This window comes from Heteronotia binoei, chromosome 5 (genome assembly GCF_032191835.1).
Source record: "Heteronotia binoei isolate CCM8104 ecotype False Entrance Well chromosome 5, APGP_CSIRO_Hbin_v1, whole genome shotgun sequence".
In the NCBI taxonomy this organism is placed as follows: Eukaryota; Metazoa; Chordata; class Lepidosauria; order Squamata; family Gekkonidae; genus Heteronotia; species Heteronotia binoei.
This window is the reverse complement of record NC_083227.1, coordinates 2,916,405-2,937,366: the sequence shown is the minus strand read 5'-3', so window position 1 is coordinate 2,937,366 and position 20,962 is coordinate 2,916,405. Positions and strand designations below refer to the sequence as shown.

At 44.7% G+C, this 20,962-nt stretch overlaps 2 protein-coding genes across 2 annotated transcripts in view; one reads left to right on the top strand and one right to left on the bottom strand.

Moving 5' to 3' along the window:
• LOC132571389 (zinc finger protein 850-like) overlaps positions 1–20,962 on the bottom strand; it is a gene marked incomplete at its 3' end in the record, with an annotated part of 552,489 nt that overhangs the window by 141,480 nt on the left and 390,047 nt on the right. The window lies entirely within an intron of this gene.
• On the top strand, positions 603–19,708 carry LOC132570881 (zinc finger protein 345-like). The gene is made up of 6 exons (XM_060237520.1): positions 603–668; positions 1,700–1,814; positions 3,874–3,938; positions 4,177–4,284; positions 16,904–16,922; positions 17,301–19,708. The coding sequence occupies exons 1-6, from the start codon at positions 603–605 to the stop codon at positions 19,706–19,708; spliced, it is 2,781 nt and encodes a 926-aa protein (XP_060093503.1).

Genomic DNA, 20,962 nt, shown 5'->3' with positions numbered 1-20,962 from the left:
CCCTCAGCAGGCTTTGTCCTTCTGTGTGTCTGACAATTAATTCTGTCTTTGATTACAGATTCTGCTAATATGCCTGGGACAGATATTGGGATGACCGGCCTGTAATTTCCTGGTTCCCCTCTGGATCCCTTTTTTAAAACAGGTCACATACACAGGTTCATAGATCAAGTATCTCACATACTTTAGAAACTCTTGGGTGTTTGCCATCAGGACCCGGAGACTTTGGGCCTCCCCAGGAGATGTCTACGATAGTTAATGACATGAATCCTGATTTGCAAACCATGAGAAGGACTTTCCTTCTGATCCAGGAGGGCAGTCCTGGGTGTGTCTTGACCAGGGTCGGTGATGTAGCTCCATCTTCTTTCGGTTCCTTTCTGCCTTTTTGATATATTCCCCTCTCCCTCTTCATAGTCAAGTGAATAAAAGCATTTTTCCCACAGCTGGAAGTAACCCAAGTGAAGGGAAAGGAGATGGAAGAGCAGGACCCAGAAGGATCTGGAACGGGCAAGAGAGAAAGCAAAAGCCCCAAACCTATCCTAGCTGGGAGTGGTGTTGGATTCTGGGAAAGCCCTGAGCCAGAGGTCTGTTATCAGGTCACGGCGATGTCAGAGGAATATCGTCAGCGTTTCCGGCAATTCAGCTACCATGACTCTGATGGGCCCCGAGAGGTTTGCAGCCAGCTCCATGGACTTTGCAGCCAGTGGCTGGAGCCGGAGAAACACACCAAGAAGCAGATCGTGGACCTGGTGATCCTGGAGCAGTTCCTGACTCTCCTGCCCCAGAAAATGCAGGGCTGGGTCAGAGGATGTGGTCCGGAGACCAGTTCCCAGGCGGTGGCCCTGGCCGAAGGTTTCCTCCTGAACCAGGCAGAGGAGAAGAGGCAGGCAGAACAGGTGAGGGAGCTTCATACCATCCTTTCAAGTTGTGACCTTTCACCTTATACGCATCCCTCCAGGCACTTCCCCAGGGTTGATAGAAAACCAGATCCCTGATTCTTGCAGCTCTGTTGATGTATGCAGGGATGGGGAATAATAATAATGTAATAATAATAATATATCTTATATATATTCCCCTCTCCCTCTTCATAGTCAAGTCACATCAACCATCACCAGTGGTCTGACCTAGCCTCAGATCGCAAAGCATGGAGGCACACCATCCACCAGGCTGTCTCTTCCTTTGAGAACGCACGCATAGCTGGTCTTGAGGACAAAAGGAGATTGAGGAAGAATCGCACTGCTACAGGACCAACCCTAAATCAGACTTTTCCCTGCAGCCGCTGTGGCCGGACCTGCCTGTCCCATATTGGTCTTGTCAGCCACCAGCGAGCCTGCAGCAAACGTGGACTATTGCACCCTTCTTAAATCTTCGTTCGCGAAGCCAAGCCGAGAGAGAGATCTTATATATATCCTGCCCTCCCTGCTGGAGCAGGCTCAGGGCGGCTAACAGCATCGATGCATACAATAAATTATACAACAGGTTTTAAAATCACATTCATTTAAAACATTCCAATTAAAATTAACAATCCTAGTGCTACTCTATTAGGTGTAAATACTATGGTGGAATCACTTAAGGCAAATTATCAATCCTTCAGTTAGGTGCAGGCCATCCCAAAAAGGAAGAATTGTTCGAATGGAGCATGTTTTGCTTCCTTGGTCTTTAGCCTTCCTGCTCTTCCCTGTCTCTCTTCCTGCTGTTCCAGATGTGGGGACCATCTGTGAAGATGGAAGCGGAGGTCTCTGAGGAGGAAGGGTCTCCTTTGGAGGAAGACCAGAAGGCGCAGGCCCTGGAGCGTGCCCAAGAGGCCCTCTCACACGGTAAGGGTGCCTTGTGCCCAGATTTGTGCCCATTGTGAAGTTGTTGGATAGAAGGCTGTGACTCAGCAGGGGACCAGGAAGGGCCTTCTACAGGCTGCCACTGCTCTAGTCAGGGTCTTTCTGGGGGGGCCCAGAGTACCCCCCCAACCCCTGAATCTTCCTTCTTAGCAAAACCTTTTAGCCATGACCAAGGAGACGTGAGGACTCAGGCAACCTAACAACAACAACAGCAGTTTATTTCTAGTGCTCAAACAATCGGTGGGTGGTAAAGACTTAGTGCAACAGTGAATGGGAAAAAGTGGTGATGTTCGCCTTAGCAATGGCTTCCATTAACAGAGAGAAGAAAGACAGATTGACTGGACAGCTCACAGTGGCGCGACCTCTTTCACTGCGAAGACCAGGGAGTTGCGCACACGGGGAGGCTGGGAGGTTGTTTTGCCCATGCTAGGACCATTGGGAGAAGGGCTGCAGTAAAGATGAAACCCACAACATACAGCTGGGCCTATAAGGAAACGGCTTGGTCAAAGTGTAGATGTGTGTGAGGTGCAACTCCAGGCATCCTGGCAACCATCTGGTGATCACGATGTCCATATATACGCAAAATTAGGGGGTTTTGTTCACACTCATCTGTGGAGTCTTTTGAGCAAAAATTCTACTCCATGAGCTACCAGCATTAAAGTTGCGAGTTACTGTATAATCAGTTTTCTCTGGAGCCATTTTTCCTGAGCTAAGACAAAAATGTGAGAGCAAGAGGCTAAAAAACTGTGAGCCAGCTCACACTAACTCAGCTTTGAGGGCACACTGCCTCTGGGCTAGTTTTTCCTCCAAAATTCTGTCACCCAATCAGAGAGAGAAAGGATCCCGGGAGACCTCTGGGAGATGTATGCCCACTAGCAACTCCTAGGCAGGCTTCCCCCTGTCCTCTAGGCCGCACTAGGCCTCAGATCATGACAAAGGTTCAGGACAGGAGAAAAAGGAAATACTTTTGCATGGCACACAAGGTTCCATTTGCACGTAGTAGCTGAAGGGGACTCATGGACCTCTGCTTCATATGTTTATCCAGTCCCCTCTTGAAGCTGTCTGTGCTTGTAGCCACCCCCTCTTCCTGAAGCAGTGAATTCCTCAGGTTAACTGAAATATTCCCATGTAACGTACCTTCCATTAGAGGGATTTAAGGCAGCTTAAAAAAGAAAAGTTGACCTCTCGCCCCTGGGAGCTTTGGGGGCAGGGCAAGGGGTAGATGTGACATCTCATCCCGTTGAACATTGAGATATGACATCAGAGGGTCAGCAGACACTCAAGAAACCCCTAAATATTATCCTCTAGATTTCAGATGTGCTAAGATAATTTTTTGGGGTTTGAACAGATGTGATTGTGATGTATCTTTGCCTTTATTTCTCCCAACCGTCCCCCACTCCCTGCTTTACACGGAAGCCTAAACACAAAGGGACATTGGAGGGCCCAGGCACCCAGACAATGGCGTTTCTGGGCCTTTGGTCTTATCAAGCCAAGATGCTGTCACAGTTTTCAGCTCTGGAATTCACAGGATAAACCTCAAGTGTTGAAGAAGGAAGGAGAAGGAGAAGAAGAAGATATTGGATTTATACCCCACCCATCAGTCTGAGTCTCAGAGCGGTTTACAATCTCCTTTACCTTACCCCCCTACAACAAATATCCTGTGAACCGGGTGGGGCTGAAAGAGCTCTGACAACCCTTTCAAGGACAACTCTGCAAGAGCTATGGCTGACCCAAGACCATTCCAGCAACTGCAAGTGGAAGAGTGTGGAATCAAACCCGGTTCTCCCAGATAAGGGTCTGCACACTTAACCACTACACCAAACTGGAAATGTGTTGGCAGTGATTATACCCCACCTCTCCCTGAGGCTTCTCCTTACCTCTCCCTCAAGTTTACTCAAAATTGTTACACATTTTTTAAAGTATACCCAGTGCAGGATTTCACAGCCTTGGGCACAGGGGTGCATGATGTAGGATTCGAACACGCAAAGAAAATATGAAGTCTCTGCTAACACCCTTTATTCCAACATTCTCTCCCTCACAGGCAGTGAAGAGACGGTGCTGAGTCTTTGTGGAGGAGAGGAAACGACTGCTGCCCCTGCAGTCCAGGTAGGGGAGATGAGCAGGGGACTGCCTGAGTTCCCCCCTCTTCCTCAGGGGGGCTTTTGCTCCTGCAGTTGCTGCTCATGTGTCTGAGCGAGAGGGGCTCTGAAGGCCGCTCCCTTTACCCCCCTGACAAGCTCTACATCCTGCACCAGCCCAGAATGCCCCTGTCCAGAGCACAGTCTTGACTGGGACAATCTCTGATGAGGAAACCTGCTTTTTCTTTCAGGGTCCTTTTTCCTTCGAGGAGGTGGCTGTGTTTTTCACCGAGGCTGAGTGGGCCCTGCTGGATCCAGACCAAAGAGGTCTCTACAGGGAAGTCATGCTGGAGAACTACGGGAATGTGGCCTCTCTGGGTAAGGATCTTTCAAAGGTGCGAATTGCTGCCATTGTGATGATGTGTGAATCAAGATATGGAAAAGCGATAGCTCCTTGTGAGGCTTGGTGCTGTACTCCCCCCCTCTGGAGGACTCCAGGAGCTGAGTGGGCTCTGAGATGAGGCAACACACCGGGCTGGTCCAGGGGCCACTGTGGTCCTTGTCGTGGCCAGCAGGAGAGGCAGGGGGGGGTGCAGTGACCTGAGGTGAAGACAGACAAAGAAGATAAGAGAAGCCCTGTTGGATCAGGCCAATGGCCCATCCAGTCCAACACTCTGTGTCACACTGTGGCCAAAAAAAGGAGGTTCACAAGTGGGGCTAGAAGCCCTTCCACTTTGCCCCCCCCCAAGCACCAAGAATACAGAGCATCACTGCCCCATACAGTTCCAATAATATGAAGTGGCTAATAGCCACTGATGGACCTCTGCTCCATATTTTTATCCAATCCCCTCTTGAAGCTGGCTATTCTTGTAGCCACCACCAGGTCCTGTGGCAGTGAATTCCACATACCATACCAAACCTTTAATGGCATAACAGTTGCAAATAAAAATACACATAATGTAAATATTTGAACATTGGAGATAAAATCAAAACGAAACCGAGCTGACAGATGCATTCATACATGGTCAGATTTAAATTTAAGGATGTCAGCCAAAAGTTTTGCCACAGCCCCGCTAACCTCCCCCTCAATATCGTTCAATAAATAATAACAGGGTGGCAAAATAGACAAATCTGGGGAGAAAGAAAGCTTGCAAAATAAATCTTTACGGAGATGATGATAAAAGGAACAATCAAGCAAAATATGCTGAATTGAGTCGGGAATATTCGCTCCATAGGAACAGAGTCTGTCGCCTAAAGGGTCTCCCTTGTAAAACTTTGGAGGGAAACGCATTTAGTCTAGCCAACATAACTGCCCTGCGATGACTTGGAATGTTTAAGTCTGATAGATAATGTGGCATTTTGCCGCAGAAAGCATAAAGACCTAAGGAGGCTGGGGAGCAAATATAAGGGTCTGTTGGCCGTAGTTTCGTTTCCTCCAACTCCCACAGTCTCAATTTAATACATCTGAAGATATATGACTCATCAGAAGTAAAAAAATCATCAACCTCTATCCCCAACTGGTTAAGTTTGGACATAAGCACTGCAGTCCAGGATGAAATATATGGGTCTCTTTTCATACAATCAAGAAGGCTGTTAGAATCTGTTCTAAAGTGAATTTTGAGCCAGAATTTAAACACTGCAATTCAGGCTTTTGTCTCCACCAAAGACTGACCCACTTCAGAGCGGAGAGCAAAGCAGGACACACATTTTGGCATACCAAGAATTTGTTTAAAGAATGAGACTTTAATGCCCTCCACTTTCCTGCTAAATGCTGAGATCCATATAGGGATACCATAGAGAATTTGCGCTAGCGTTTTAGCTTTGAACACCTCTATTGAATCAAATGCTCCCTTCAAGTCAATGAAGGCAGCATATAATTTTTTTGTCCCGTTGCGCATATATTTTTCAGCTATTTGTAGCTGGGATTTTTGGCCCCAATGTGCATTACTTTGCACTTGGCCACATTGAACTTCATCTGCCAAGTTGACGCCCACTCACCCAGCCTCAACAGATCCCTTTGGAGTTCCTCACAATCCTCTCTGGTTCTCACCACCCTGAACAATTTAGTGTCATCTGCAAACTTAGCCACTTCACTGCTTACTCTAAACTCCAAATCATTTATGAACAAGTTAAAGAGCATGGGACCCAGTACTGAGCCCTGCGGCACCCCACTGCTTACTGTCTTCCACTGCGAAGATTGCCCATTTATACTCACTCTCTGCTTCCTATTAATTAATCAGTTTTTGATCCACAAGAGGACTTTTATTTTTTTATTTTTTTTTAAGTTTTATTGATTTAAACTACAAAAAAAGAAGCATTGCAGAAGATACATAAAAAAGTGGGGGAAAGGGGCCTTGACAGAATGGGAAAAACAGAAACAGAAACCAGTACAAATATATCAATTATAATTCCACCTCCCAATAAAATGCTCAAATCATTCTACGTACAAGTATAAAAATCTCCTTAAATATTACCTTCCTTTCTTCCTTTACCAGAATAAAAAAGGAATAATTTCTTTTAATCAATTAGTAAAGCAATGTAAATCTAAACAGTTCTTCTTAATCACAAATTAAATATAACCAGTTAAGAAAAAAGCTTTTTTCTTTCAAAACTGTCTCAATGCCAAGTTTATCTAATTTAACTTAAGCCTATAATAAGCACAAATTAAGTTGTTGATTTAGCAGAATCCTTATTAAAAGAAGCACATAAAAATAATTTCTTTTTCCTTAGCAAATTACATAAAATACAACTAAATTTATCTATCTCCATCTAAACTATTTCTCCTGATAACATATTAAAAGCAAGTCTGCCAAATTACCAAGTCTACCAGATTCCACAGCAATTATGCTATCTGCCTTTTCAACCTTTGTTCCTATTCTTACATCATTATAAGCAGTCTCACTAAATAGACAAACTGTCAATACATCTACTATATAGAGAAATATGTTAACTACACTCATTAACATTACTTCTTCAAGATCTCCCTTATTCTTTTAAAGTTTAACATCTGTTCATTATTAATGGTTACATGTTTATTTATTCACAAGGGAAAAAAAAGAACCCAGATTCCAGAGTCCTTCTACCCAAAGATTAAAAACTTTTAAGTTCCTTTGATTTCTGCACCCATATTGCATCCAAGGCAGCCCATTTAATCACAGTTTATCTTTTGATATCACTTCTGATATCTTTTGATTTCACTTCAGTCAGAGTTCCTTGTTCAGCCATTCACCAAAGCAGAAAAAAAAATCCAAAATCCTTTTTTTGAAAGGCTTTCTAACCCTAAATATGTTGACTGGAGTGCAGCTTTTCTCTTCTCAACATGGCCTGCCCAAAAACCACAAGGAGAAGAATTCATCACCATTTTTCACTCTCAGCTTGATTTCACTACATCTTGATTTCCGGTCTAGTTTTGAAAGTGTGTCACAAGAGACTATCTTACTTTTCCTTTGTTTTGCAAAATATCACTTTCCCCTTCCACTTTCACTGCCATCAATACACTCTCTTTAGTACTGGACCCTTGTAGATTTATAGCTTCATTAACTGTCAGATCTTCTTCCCTCAGATCATTAGATGTCAGCATAAAACAATTCATTTGGTCTTTAAGGAGCTGCATAAATGAGATCCACAAGAGGACCTGTCCTTTTACTCCATGACTCTCAAGCTTACTAAGGAGCCTTTGATGAGGAACTTTATCAGTGTTAAAACAATTTTATTTGGTAACATATGGTAACAATATCTATTTCTTGCATCATTAATAACTTCTTTTTATCTATCCCATATATTACTTTCTAACCATCCCCGTTACTTGACCCCCGCCAGTGTTATTTACTCAAAATACTAACATTTAAAGGTACTCTCAACTAATAAAAACAAAAGTTAATATCCTCCCTCTAATCCCTAATCATTATCAAAAATTGTCCAATGTCCTTTTATTTTCCACTCTTTTTCTACATATCCTCTAAACCTTTTCCACTCCTTCTTAAAAAGTTCCAAATCATAGTCTTTTAAAGTTCTTGTTAACTTTTCCGTTTCACTCCATGTCATAACTTTTACAATCCAGTCCCATTTCTCTGGTATTTTTTCTTGCTTCCACAACTGCGCATACAATGTTCTAGCAGCTGAAAGCAAGTACCAAATTATAGTTCTATCTTCTTTTGGAAATTTTTTCATTTGTAATCCCAACAGAAAAGTCTCTGCAACTTTCTTAAATTCAAATCCCAAGATCCTAGAAATTTCTTGTTGAATCATCTGCCAATAATTTTTTGCTTTTTCACAAGTCCACCACATATGGTAAAAAGAACCTTCATGATTTTTACATTTCCAACATCTATCTGGCATTTTATTGTTCATTTTTGCCAACTTTTTAGGAGTCATATATAATCTATACATTTTAAAACAGTTCTCTTTAATACTGTGACATGTCGAGAGCTTAATAGAATTCTTCCACAAATATTCCCAAGTTTCCATCTGTATTTCTTTATTTACATTAATTGCCCACAATCATTTTGAGATTTCACTACTTCATCTTCCGTAGACCATTTTAAAAGTAATTTATATAATTTTGAAATTAATTTTTCATTATCTCCAAGCAGAACTTTCTCCATTTCTGTTTGCTCTTTTCTTATTCCTTCAGTTTTAATATCATTTTCCACCAAGCTTTTTATTTGTTGCATTTGGAACCAGTCATATTTATTATTCAATTCTTCAGCAGTTTTCAATTCTACTTTGCCGCTTTGTATTTTTAATAGTTGATTATATGGCAACCGCTTTTCTTCATCTGTCTCAGCTGTTATTTTTATTACTTCTGCTGGCACAATCCATAATGGTTTCCTCTCATCGCCATATTTCTTATATTTCACGCACTTATTTAACAGATTATTTCTTATATAATGGTGAGAGAAAAAACCATCCATCTTTTTTTCCCATAATACACATAAGCATGCCACCCAAATTTATTTCCATGACCTTTCAATGCTAAAAGTTTTTTATTTAACAGCATCACCCATTCTTTTATCCATACTAAACTGCTTCATGATATAATTTTAAATCTGGTAATTGAAATCCTCCTCTCTCCTTTGCATCTGTTAAAATTTTCATTTTAATCCTTGGTTTCTTCCCAGCCCACACAAACTCTGAGATTTTTCTTTGCCATCTATTAAATTGTTTATTTTATTTATTTATTTATTTAGAATTTATATCCCGCCCTTCCCACGAGTGGCTCAGGGCGGCTTCCAACAATAGATCCCACATAACAATAACAATATTTAAACATGTGAGGGAATAAACAATTAAAACAGATAAAACTCTAACAATTAATAAATATTCAAGTATATATAAAGGAAATCTGGCAAGTTGCATTAGGTTCTCAAGCTAAGTATGGGCTAGCCGGAAGAGGGTCGTCTTACAGGCCCTGCGGAACTGAACAAGGTCCCGCAGGGCCCTCACCTCCTCTGGCAGCTGATTCCACCATGTAGGGGCCATAACAGAGAAAGCCCTTTCTCTGGTGGATTTCAAGCGGGCTTCTTTCGGCCCAGGGACAGTAAGGAGATTTTGTGTTCCCGACCTCAGTACTCTCTGGGGAACATGCGGGGAAAGACGGTCCTTCAGGTAGACAGGTCCCAAGCCATATAGGGCTTTAAAGGTGATGACCAGCACCTTGTACAGGACTCGGTATATCACTGGAAGCCAGTGCAGGGTCCAAAGACCCGGCTGAATGTGTCCCCACTTTGGGAGACCCAATAACAGCCGGGCCGCGGCGTTCTGCACCAGCTGCAATTTCCGAGTTCGGGACAGGGGCAGCCCCATGTAGAGGGCATTGCAGTAGTCTAACCTCGAGGTGACCGTAGCATGGATCACTGTTGCTAGGTCGTCGCGCTCCAAGAAGGGGGCCAACTGCCTTGCCCGCCTAAGATGAAAAAATGCGGACTTGGCAGCGGCTGCTATCTGAGCCTCCATCTTTAAGGAAGGCTCCAATAGCAATAGCTTTACTGTCTTTCACAATTGAAATAGTTTGAAACAAATACATTATTCTTGGCAAAATATTCATTTTGATTGCAGCTGTTCTGCCCAGCAATGACAAATTAAGTTTATTCCATTTTATCATATCTTCATCCATTTTACGCCATAGGAACACAAAATCTCCTCACTATCCCCGGGCCAAAAGAAGCCCGTTTGAAAGTTACCAGAGAAAGGGCTTTCTCCGTTATGGCCCCCACATGGTGGAATCAGCTGCCGGAAGAGGTGAGGGTCCTGCGGGACTTGGCTCAGTTCCGCAGGGCCTGTAAGACGACCCTCTTCCAGCTAGCCTATACCTAGCTAGGATAACAACTTGATGTAACTGGCCAGCGATCTGTTTATATGAAATTGAAATGTTACTGGTTTTTAAGGTTTTAACTGTTTTAAATATGTAATTGTTTTTATACTTAAAATTGTTTAAATTTCATGTTCGATTAACTGTTGGAAGCCGCCCTGAGCCATTCGTGGGAAGGGCGGGATATAAATCCCGAATAAATAAATAAATAAATAAATAAAAATAGCTTCTCATAGTTATTTTTTAAACAAGTCAATATTCTTCATTGTTATCTCCACACCCAAATATTTTACTTTAGAGGTGACTTCACAACCCGTTAGCTTCTGCAGTTTCTTTTGTTTATTTAAGAAGATGAAGATATTGGATTTATATCCCACCCTCCACTCCGAAGAGTCTCAGAGCGGCTCACAATCTCCTTTACCTTCCTCCCCGACAACAGACACCCTGTGAGGTGGGTGGGGCTGGAGAGGGCTCTCACAGCAGCTGCCCTTTCAAGGACAACCTCTGCCAGGGCTATGGCTGACCCAAGACCATGCTAGCAGGTGCAAGTGGAGGAGTGGGGAATCAAACCCGGTTCTCCCAGATAAGAGTCCGCACACTTAACCACTACACCAAACTGGCTCTTTACTTGCATGTTTTTACATAGAAATTTTGATTTATCTTTATTAATATAAAATCCCGCCAATTCTCCATATTCTTGTATTTTAGCTAGCAACAAAGGTGTAACGTATGGGATTTTCATGTATAAACATTATGTCATCTGCAAATGCTCTATATTTATAAGTAAATCCTTTTATTTTTAATCCGTCTATATCTTTGTCTTCCTGCATTTGCATCAATAAAATTTCAAGAGTCATTATAAACAACAGTGGGGAAAGCGGACAGCCTTGTCTTGTACCTTTGCCAAGTATCATATCTTCTGTAAGATCTGCATTTATACATAACCTTGCACGTTGTTCAGTATAAATTGCTTTTATCATCCTTATAAAGTTTCCCCCCAACTCCATGTTTTCCATTACTGCAAACATAAAGTCCCAATTTAAATTATCAAATGCTGTCTCGGCATCCACAAAGAATAATGCTACTTCTTTTCCTGAATTTCTTTCATAGTATTCTACAATATTTACAACAGTTCTAATATTGTCTCTTATATGCCTTTTGGGGAGGCAAGATCTTCCCTTACAGAACCCATGCTGAGTCTTCCTCAATAACTTGTGTTCATCAATGTGCCTACTCATTCTGTCCTTGATAATGGTTTCTACCAACTTTTCCGGTATTGAAGTCAGACTGACTGGCCTGTAATTTCCCGGATCTCCTCTGGAACCCTTTTTAAAGATGGGGGTGACATTTGCTACCTTCCAGTCCCTCAGGAATGGAGGCAGATTTCAATGAAAGATTATACATTTTTGTCAGGAGATCCAGAAGTTCACCTTTGAGTTCTTTCAGAACTCTTGGATGTATGCCATCCGGACCTGGTGACTTATTAGTTTTTAATTCATCTATCAGTTGTAGAAGCTCCTCTCTTGAGCTCAACCTGACTCAGGTCTTTCAACACCCCTTCCAAAATTAGCGGTTCTGGAGTGGGCAAATGCTTCTCATCTTCCACACTGAAGGCGGAGGCAAAAAATGCATTCAGCGTCTCAGCCATTTCCCTATCCTCCTTCAGTAATCCTTTGACCCCATGGTCATCCAAGGGCCCCACTGCCTCCCTGGCTGGTTTCCTGCTTCTAAGGAAATTTTGATTGCTGGTCTTTATGTTTTTTGCAATATGCTTCTCATGGTCCCTTTTTGCCTGTGTCATGTCACCCTGCAGTCGACATTTCTCCAAGTTAAAGACTGATCACAGTCTTGCATTTGTCTTGCCACAGCCTGTGTTCCCTTTTATTAATCTCACTTGGACTAGCTTTCCACTGCTTAAAGGAATCCTTCTTACCTTTTACAACTTCTGTTACTTTGTTTGTTAACCATGCAGGAATTTTCTTATACCTGTTTGTGCCTTTCCTAACTTGTGGCATATATTTTATCTGAGCTTCTAGGATTGTAGTTTTAAATACCCTCCAAGCTTCCCCAAGGGTTTTGACTGCATTGACTTTCCTTTCAGTTTCCTCCTCACATGCCTCCTCATCTCAGAGAATTTACCCCTTTTAAAGTTAAAGTTAATTGTACTGGTCTTTTGAGGCAGCTCCCTATTTATAGAAATGGTGAAATCAATAACGTTATCGTCACAGCTCCAAAGCGGTGCAATCACTATTACATCTCTCACCAGGTCTTGGGAATTACTTAGGACCAAATCCAGGATTTCCCCACGCCTGGTGGATTCTGTGACCATCTGCTCCATAGCACTGTCATTGAGAGTGTCTAGAAACTCAATCTCTTTCCCTCAACCAGAACACATATAATAATAATAATAATAATAATAATAATAATAATAATAATAATAATAATAATAATAATAATAATAATAATAATAATAATAATAATAATAAATTTATTTATATCCCGCCCTCCCCGCCTAGGCAGGCTCAGGGCGGCTAACAACATTCGTAAACATACAATACAATAAATATCAAACTTTAAAATTAACATTATTTAAAAACCAGTCAGTACATAATTAAAATTTAACTTAATCTGACAGTGGCAATGGTATTTCCGATGCTATCTCTGTCAGTGTATATAGTAACACAGGTCCTTAAACAACTATATTGGCGGGTCCCTTTATTAAACAACCACAACTCAGCAGTCCGTGTACGCCAGCTTGAAGAGGGTGGTCTTGCAGGCCCTGCGGAACTGATCAAGGCTTCGCAGGGCTCGCACCTCCTCAGGGAGCTGATTCCATAGGGATGGGGCCGCGATTGAAAAGGCCCGTGCACGAGTGTTCTGAAGTTTAGCCTCTTTCGGCCCAGGGATGGTCAGTTTATTTTTCCCTGCTGACCTCAGTGCTCTCTGGGGCTCATATGGGGAAAGACGGTCCCTTAGGTAGGCCAGTCCTCGGCCATATAGGGCTTTAAAGGTAACGACCAGCACTTTGTACTGGACCCGGTATGTAATCGGCAGCCAGTGCAGTCCGCGTAGCCCCGGCCGTATATGCTCCCACCTCGGGAGTCCTAACAACAGCCTGGCCGCCGCGTTTTGCACTAGCTGCAACCTCCGGGTCCGGCACAAAGGCAGCCCCATGTAGAAGGCATTACAGTAGTCCAATCTTGAGGTGACCATCGCGTGGATCACTGTTGCAAGGTCCCGACCCTCTAGGAAAGGGGCCAACTGCCTCGCCCTCTTCAGATGGAAGAATGCTGACTTGGCAGTGGCTGTTATCTGGGCCGCCATTGATAATGAAGGCTCCAGTAAAACACCCAAGCTCTTTACCTGGTGCGCTGCTTTCAATGGCGCACCGTCGAAGGCCGGGAGAGAGATTTCCTTCCCCAGAGCGCCCCGACCCACACAAAGGACCTCTGTCTTCGTCGGGTTCAGCTTCAGCCCACTCAGCCTAAGCCACGTTGCAACAGCCTGCAAAGCCTGATCCAGATTCCCTGGGACGGAGTCAGGCCGGCTGTCCATTAGTAGATAGAGCTGGGTGTCATCTGCATATTGATGGCAGCTCAGCCCAAACCTCCGGGCAATCTGGGCAAGGGGGCGCATATAGATGTTAAATAACATCGGGGAGAGAACTGCTCCCTGAGGCACCCCACAATCTAGTGTGCGCCTCTGGGACTGCTCGCCCCCAATCGCCACCCTTTGTCCCCGGCCCAAGAGGAAGGAGGAAAGCCATTGTAAGGCCAGCCCCCTAACCCCTATGTCGGCGAGGTGGCGGGTCAGTAGCTGATGGTTGACTGTATCGAATGCTGCCGACAGGTCTAACAGCATCAGCACCGCAATGCCGCCTCGGTCCAGTTGCCGCTGGAGGTCATCTACCAAGGCGACCAGCACTGTCTCCGTCCCATGGCCCAGCCGGAAACCAGACTGGCACGGGTCCAGGATGGAAGCGTCATCCAGAAACCTCTGTAGCTGCAACGCCACTGCCCTCTCAATAATTTTACCTAAAAACGGTAAATTAGACACCAGTCGGTAATTTGCCAATTCGGCCGGGTCTGCTGTACATTTTTTCAGGAGGGGGCAGACCAAGGCCTCTTTCAGAGGTGTTGGAAAACGCCCCTCTAAGAGGGATCTATTTATGATGTCCCGTAAAGGACATTTAAGCTCCCTCTGGCAAGATTTAATCAGCCAAGAGGGGCAAGGGTCCAAATCACATGTTATTGGGCGAGCAGCAGAGAGGATTCCGTCGACTTCCTCCAGGCTGAGTGGGTCGAAGTGGTCCAGCACTAAGCCCGAAGACAGGCACAGAGCCTCAGTTTCACCTACTGTATCCAATGTGATAGGCAGGTCTTGGTGGAGCGATGAGATTTTATCTGCAAAATGCTTCGCAAATGCCTCACAGCCAATCTCTAATTCTCTAACATTTGGTTTGTCTTGTGGCAGTGTTATGAGGTCTCCAGTTATTCTAAACAATTGTGCTGGGTGCGAATTTGCAGATGCAATCTTGGTTGCAAAGTAGTCTTTCTTTGCAGCCTTAACTGCCATCTCATAAGACTTCATAAACGTTCTATAGGATGTTCTCGTCGCTTCATCCCGAGTATGCCTCCACCGCCTCTCTAGTCGTCTGAGCCCTTGTTTCAGCTGGTGTAACTCCAAGGTATACCATGGAGCCAACCTCACACGAGGGTGCAGAGGGCGCTGAGGTGCAATTTCATCGATAGCCCTGGACAGCCGGCCTTGCCAGACTTCCACCAGGTCATCGAGGGAATTGCCAGTGGGCCAGGGATCCCTCAGGGCTGTTTGGAACCATTCCGGGTCCATCAGGCCCCGAGGGCGAGCCAAAATAGGCTCTCCGCCCATACAGGGTTGGGGCGGTGTCTCCACACGGGCCTTAAGGGCTAGGTGATCCGACCATGGAACCGCTTCAACCGCGATTTCGTTCACCAAAATCCCAGACGCAAAGATCAGGTCTAGTGTGTGCCCGGCCTGATGCGTGGGAGTCGTAACAAATTGAGAGAGTCCTAGTGTCGCCATGGAAGACACTAGGTCCATCGCCTGAGTGGAGGCCGTGTCGTCACCATGGACGTTGAAGTCACCCAGGACCATAAGCCCTGGGTACCCCAACGCCCAGCCCGCCACTGCCTCCAATAGTGATGGTAAGGCGCTAGCTGGTGCGTTAGGCGGACGATACATCAGCCAGACTGCCAACCCCCCTCCAACATCCCACACCAGACCGCCACATTCGATACCATCAATCTTTGGGGCTGGGAGAGCCCGAAAGGAGTAACCCTCCCGTATGAGCAACGCCACCCCTCTCCCCCGCCCGCTGATCCGTGATTGGTGAAAGACCGAGTAACCCGGGGGGGACATCTGAGAGAGAGCTACTGTCTCCCCGTCCTGCACCCAGGTCTCGGTCACGCAAGCCAGGTCCACGTCCTGCCGAAGCAGGAACTCCCTAAGGGTCGAGGTCTTATTGTTTATGGACCTGGCGTTGCATAACACCAATGACAGAGATGAGCATTTCCTCTTGGCCCCACTACCTGCCACCATTGGGATGGGAAGTAGACTGGAAGGTGGCCAAGCACCATTTTGTCTCTGTCTCATTCCCTTATATTTCTGTCTATTTCCACCATCATATCTTCCCCTCCCCAGGAGCACTGGAATATTGACCCAATCAAGCTGCGGGTAGAAGAAGAAGAAGATATTGGATTTATATCCCGCCCTCCACTTCAAAGAGTCTCAGAGTGACTCTTATCTAAACCCCTCTTCAGTGACTCTTTTTATCTAAACCCCTCTTGAAGGTGGCTATTCCAATTCACCAATTTTACTTCGAACGCTTCTAGCATTTGCATACAAACATCTATAATTTCCCCGGCAAGCTAGGCCCGCCACCTTCCTCCTGTCACCTCGAGACTCTGGCAGACAGTCCATACTGTTTGTCACCCTCACAGTGGACATCTCTGATCCGTTACCTGGTAGAAAAATAGCAGCCAACCCTTCATCTCTTAAGAGATGAGTTGTCCCGAACCAGAGACATTTCATCTCCTGTCGGCTTTCCCCCAAGATTTAGATTTAGTTCCCCCCAATAGCGCTATAGAATGGTTTTAAAGTTGATATATGTAAATTATGGTTTTATATGTTTTATTGGATTGACTGTTTTTATAATGTTGTGAGCCGCCCTGAGTCCGCTCGCGGAGAGGGCGGGATATAAATGCGAAGTAATAAATAAATAAGTTTAAAAACTACTCTGCCACCTTTTTTATTTTAAGCACCAGCAGCCTGGTTCCTTCTGGGGACAAGTGGAGACCGTCTCTTTTGTACAGCTCCCGCTTGTTGCAGAAAGCATCCCAGTGCCTAACAAACTTAAACCCTTCCTCCCTACACCATTGTCTCATCCACACATTGAGATCTCTAATTTGTGCCTGTCTCTCCTGCCCTGCACGTGGAACAGGTAGCACTTCTAAGATGGCTACCTTGGAGATCCTGGCCTTAAGTCTCCCGCCTAGCAGCCTAAATTTTTCCTCCAGGACCTCACGACTGCATTTCCCCACATCGTTGGTGCCAACATGCACCACGACCACAGGCTCCTCCCCAGCACTGTCTATCAGCCTAACTACAACATGCGTAATGTCCGCTACCTTCGCACCCGGCAGGCAAGTGTACACGACAAGTGTACGGTCAGTACACGGTTTTGCCACCTAGCTGTCCACTTGCTTAAGGATCAAATCCCCAACTGCCAAGACCCCCCCCCCTCCCTCCCTGCCCAGGGACGGTTCCTTGGCGTGAAAGGATACCCACTCACCAACTGAAGAAGAAGTCCCTTCTAAGGGCGCCTTCCCCTTGTCTTCAGAACGGTGCCTTCTTCCCTCTCAACTCTCATGCTCCCTGGCAGCAACCGTGCTGAATGTAGAAAAAGCTCTAAAGGAGGTTGACCAGGAAAGGCAGACAGACAGTTCAGGAGTCAAAAATGCATAGTCATGAATTAGGAGTTTGTGGTAGATGCCTTGGCTCCTTGCATGAGTTATGATTCAACTTCCCTCTTTATTCCAGCAGGAGATGTTGAGGAGTCAGTTGGGGAATTTCACGGGTTCTCACTGGAAAAAGCCAAGATTGAACAGGCTGAAGGAAACTTCGAGAACAGAGATGAACCACAGAGGCAGGAAGGAAACAGCACACTGAAAAGGAGGGTTAAGACCATTCCTCGCCAAGGAAGCAGGTCCCATGAAATCCTTGTCTCCAGCCGTCACCAATGGACTCATTCAGGAATGAAACTGTTCATCTGTTCAGAAAATGGAATGACATTCTCTGGTCAAAGGAAGGCATATAGATGCCATTATTGTGGAAAGTACTTCAGATACAGAACACAGCTTTTAGTACACCAAAGAATACACACAGTACAGAAACACGTTGAATTCTCAGAGCGTAATAAGAAGTTCAGTATGAATTCCAGTCTACAAAAGCACCAAAGAACCAACACAGGGGAGAAACCTTTTGAATGCTCAGAGTGCGGAAAGTCATTCTGTCAGTGCGGCTATCTTCAATATCATCAAAGAACCCACAAAGGGAATAAACCTTTTGAATGCTCAGTTTGTGGAAAGAAATTCAGTCGGTGTGGCCATCTTCAGCAGCATCTTCGAACCCACACAGGAGAGAAACCATTTGAATGCTCAGAGTGTGAAAAGAGATTCAGTCGGTGTGGCCATCTTAAACAGCATCAGAGGACCCACACAGGGGAGAAACCTTTCAAATGCTCAGAGTGTGGAAAGAGATTCAGTCAGAATGGCAGTCTTCAAAAGCATCTAAGAACACACACAGGGGAGAAACCTTTCGAATGCTCAGAGTGTGGAAAGAGATTCAGTCAGAATGGCAGTCTTCAAAGGCATCTAAGAACCCACACAAGGGAGACACCTTTCGAATGCTCAGAGTGTGGAAAGAGATTCAGTGTGAGTTCCAGCTTTCAAAAGCATCTAAGAACCCACACAGGTGAGAAACCTTTTGAATGCTCAGACTGTGGAAAGAGATTCAGTGTGAATTCCAGTCTTCAAAAGCATCTAAGAACCCACACACGGGAGAAAGCTTTTGAATGCTCAGAGTGTGGAAAGAGATTCAGTCAGTGTTACATTCTTCAAAAGCATCTAAGAAGACACACAGGGGAGAAACCGTTTGAATGCTCAGAGTGTGGAAAGAGATTCAGTGGAAAGGATGGACTTCAGTGTCATCAGAGAACCCACACAGGAGAGAAACCGTTTGAATGCTCAGAGTGCGGGAAGAGATTTAGTGCGAATTCCAGTCTTCGGTATCATCAAAGAACCCACACAGGGGAGAAACCATTTGAATGCTCAGAATGTGGAAAGAGATTTAGTGCAAATTCCAGTCTTCAGTATCATCAAAGAACCCACACAGGGGAGAAACCGTTTGAATGCTCAGAGTGTGGAAAGAGATTTAGTTTGAATTTCAATCTTCAAAAGCATGTAAGAATTCACACAGGGGAGAAACCTTTTGAATGCGCAGAGTGTGGAAAGAGATTCAGTAGGAGTGGCACTCTTCAGAGGCATCAGAGAACTCACACAGGGGAGAAACCGTTTGAATGCTCAGAGTGTCGAAAGAGATTTAGTTTGAATTCCAATCTTCAGAAACATCTAAGAACCCACACAGGGGAGAAACCATTCGAATGCTCAGAGTGCGGCAAGAGATTCAGTTCCTATAATGGTCTTCAGTATCATCAGAAAACGCACACAGGGGAGAAACCTTTTGAATGCTCAGAGTGTGGAAAGAGATTCAGTGCAAATGATGGTCTTCAACAGCATAAGAGAACCCACATAGGGGAGAAACCGTTTGAATGCTCAAAGTGTGGAAAGAGATTCAGTTTGAATTCCAGTCTTCAGTATCATCAGAGAACCCACACAGGGGAGAAACCGTTTGAATGCTCAGAGTGTGGAAAAAGATTCAGTGTGAATTCCAGTCTTCACAAGCATGTAAGAACCCACACAGGGGATAAAACTTTCAAATGCTCAGAGTGTGGAAAGAGATTCAGTCAAAGTGGCGATCTTCAAAAGCATCATAGAACCCACACAGGGGAGAAACCTTTTGAATGCTCCGAGTGCGGAAAGAGATTCAGTTGGAGTGGCACTCTTCAGCAGCATCAGAGAACCCACACTGGGGAGAAACCTTTTGAATGCACAGAGTGTGGAAAGAGATTCAATAGGAGTAGCACTCTTCAGAGGCATCAGAGAACCCACACAGGGGAGAAACCTTTTGAATGCTCAGAGTGTGGAAAGAGATTCAATTGCAGTGGCACTCTTCAGGGGCATCAGAGAACTCACACAGGGGAGAAACCTTTTGAATGCTCAGAGTGTGGAAAGAGATTCAGTGTGAGTTCCAATCTTCAAAAGCATCAGAAAACACACACTAGGGAGAAACTTTTTAAAGCTCAGAGTGTGGAAAGAGATTCTATGTGAGTTCCAGCCTTCAACTGCACTGAAGAATGCAGACAGGAGAGAAACCATTTGAATGCTCAGAGATTCAGTTATAGTGACCTCCTTTAAAAGCATCTAAGAACACACACATTTTGGATGCTCAGCGTATGGGAAGATATTCAGTTTGAAAGCCAGTCTTCAAAAGCATTCGAATGCTCGATAGGGTGGAAAGAAATTCATTCAGAGTTAGAATCTTCAGCAGCATCAAAGAATCCACACAGAGGAGAACCATTTGGAATGCACAGAGTATAAAAGAGATCCAGCATGAGTTCCAGTCTACAAAAGTGTCTAAGAATCCACACACGGGTTTGAATGCTCAGTGTGGAAGGATCTTGCGTCACAGTTGCATTCTTCAACACCCAGGGCTGGCACATAGGAGTAGGCCAAGTACTAAATGACCTGGGAGGTCCCTTCTGACTCGATGATTCTATGAAGTAGGCAGTTGCCTAGGCCAAGAATCTGTCCTCCGGGTGGCTGGCTTGGCTACTAAAAGCAGCGCAGCTACAAGCCTGCTTCAGCGTGCAGACTCCATTTTAAGAACATAAGAGAAGCCATGTTAGATCAGGCCAATGGTCCATCCAGTCCAACACTCTGTGTCACACAGTGGCCCCCAAAAATTCCATATGTTAATCACCCTTTGGGTGAAGAAGTACTTCCTTTTATCCGTTTTAACCTGTCTGCTCAGCAATTTCATCGAATGCCCACGAGTTCTTGTATTGTGAGAAAGGGAGAAAAGTACTTCTTTCTCTACTTTCTCCATCCCATGCATTATCTTGTAAACCTCTATCATGTCACCCCGCAGTCAACATTTCTCCAAGCTAAAGAGCCCCAAGCGTTTCAACCTTTCTTCATAGGGAAAGTGTTCCAGCCCTTTAATCATTCTAGTTGCCTTTTCTGGACTTTTTCCAATGCTATAATATCCTTTTTGAGGTGCGGCGACCAGAACTGCACACAGTACTCCAAATGAGACCGCACCATCGATTTATACAGGGGCATTATGATACTGGCTGATTTGTTTTCAATTCCCTTCCTAATAATTCTCAGCATGGCTTTGGCCTTTTTTATTGCAAACGCACACTGTCTTGACATTTTCAGTGAGTTATCTACCACGACCCCAAGATCTCTTTCTTGGTCAGTCTCTGCCAGTTCACAACCCATCAATTTGTATTTGTAGCTGGGATTCTTGGCCCCAATGTGCATTACTTTGCACTGCCACATTGAACCGCATCTGCCACG

Coding starts and splice junctions, on each gene's coding strand:
- LOC132570881 (XM_060237520.1), top strand. CDS start 603: ATGTCAGAGGAATATCGTCAGCGTTTCCGGCAATTCAGCTACCATGAC. Junction 669..1,699: donor ACTCTGATGGGCCCCGAGAG/GTTTGCAGCCAG, acceptor CTGCTGTTCCAG/ATGTGGGGACCATCTGTGAA. Junction 3,939..4,176: donor CTGCTGCCCCTGCAGTCCAG/GTAGGGGAGATG, acceptor CCTTTTTCCTTC/GAGGAGGTGGCTGTGTTTTT.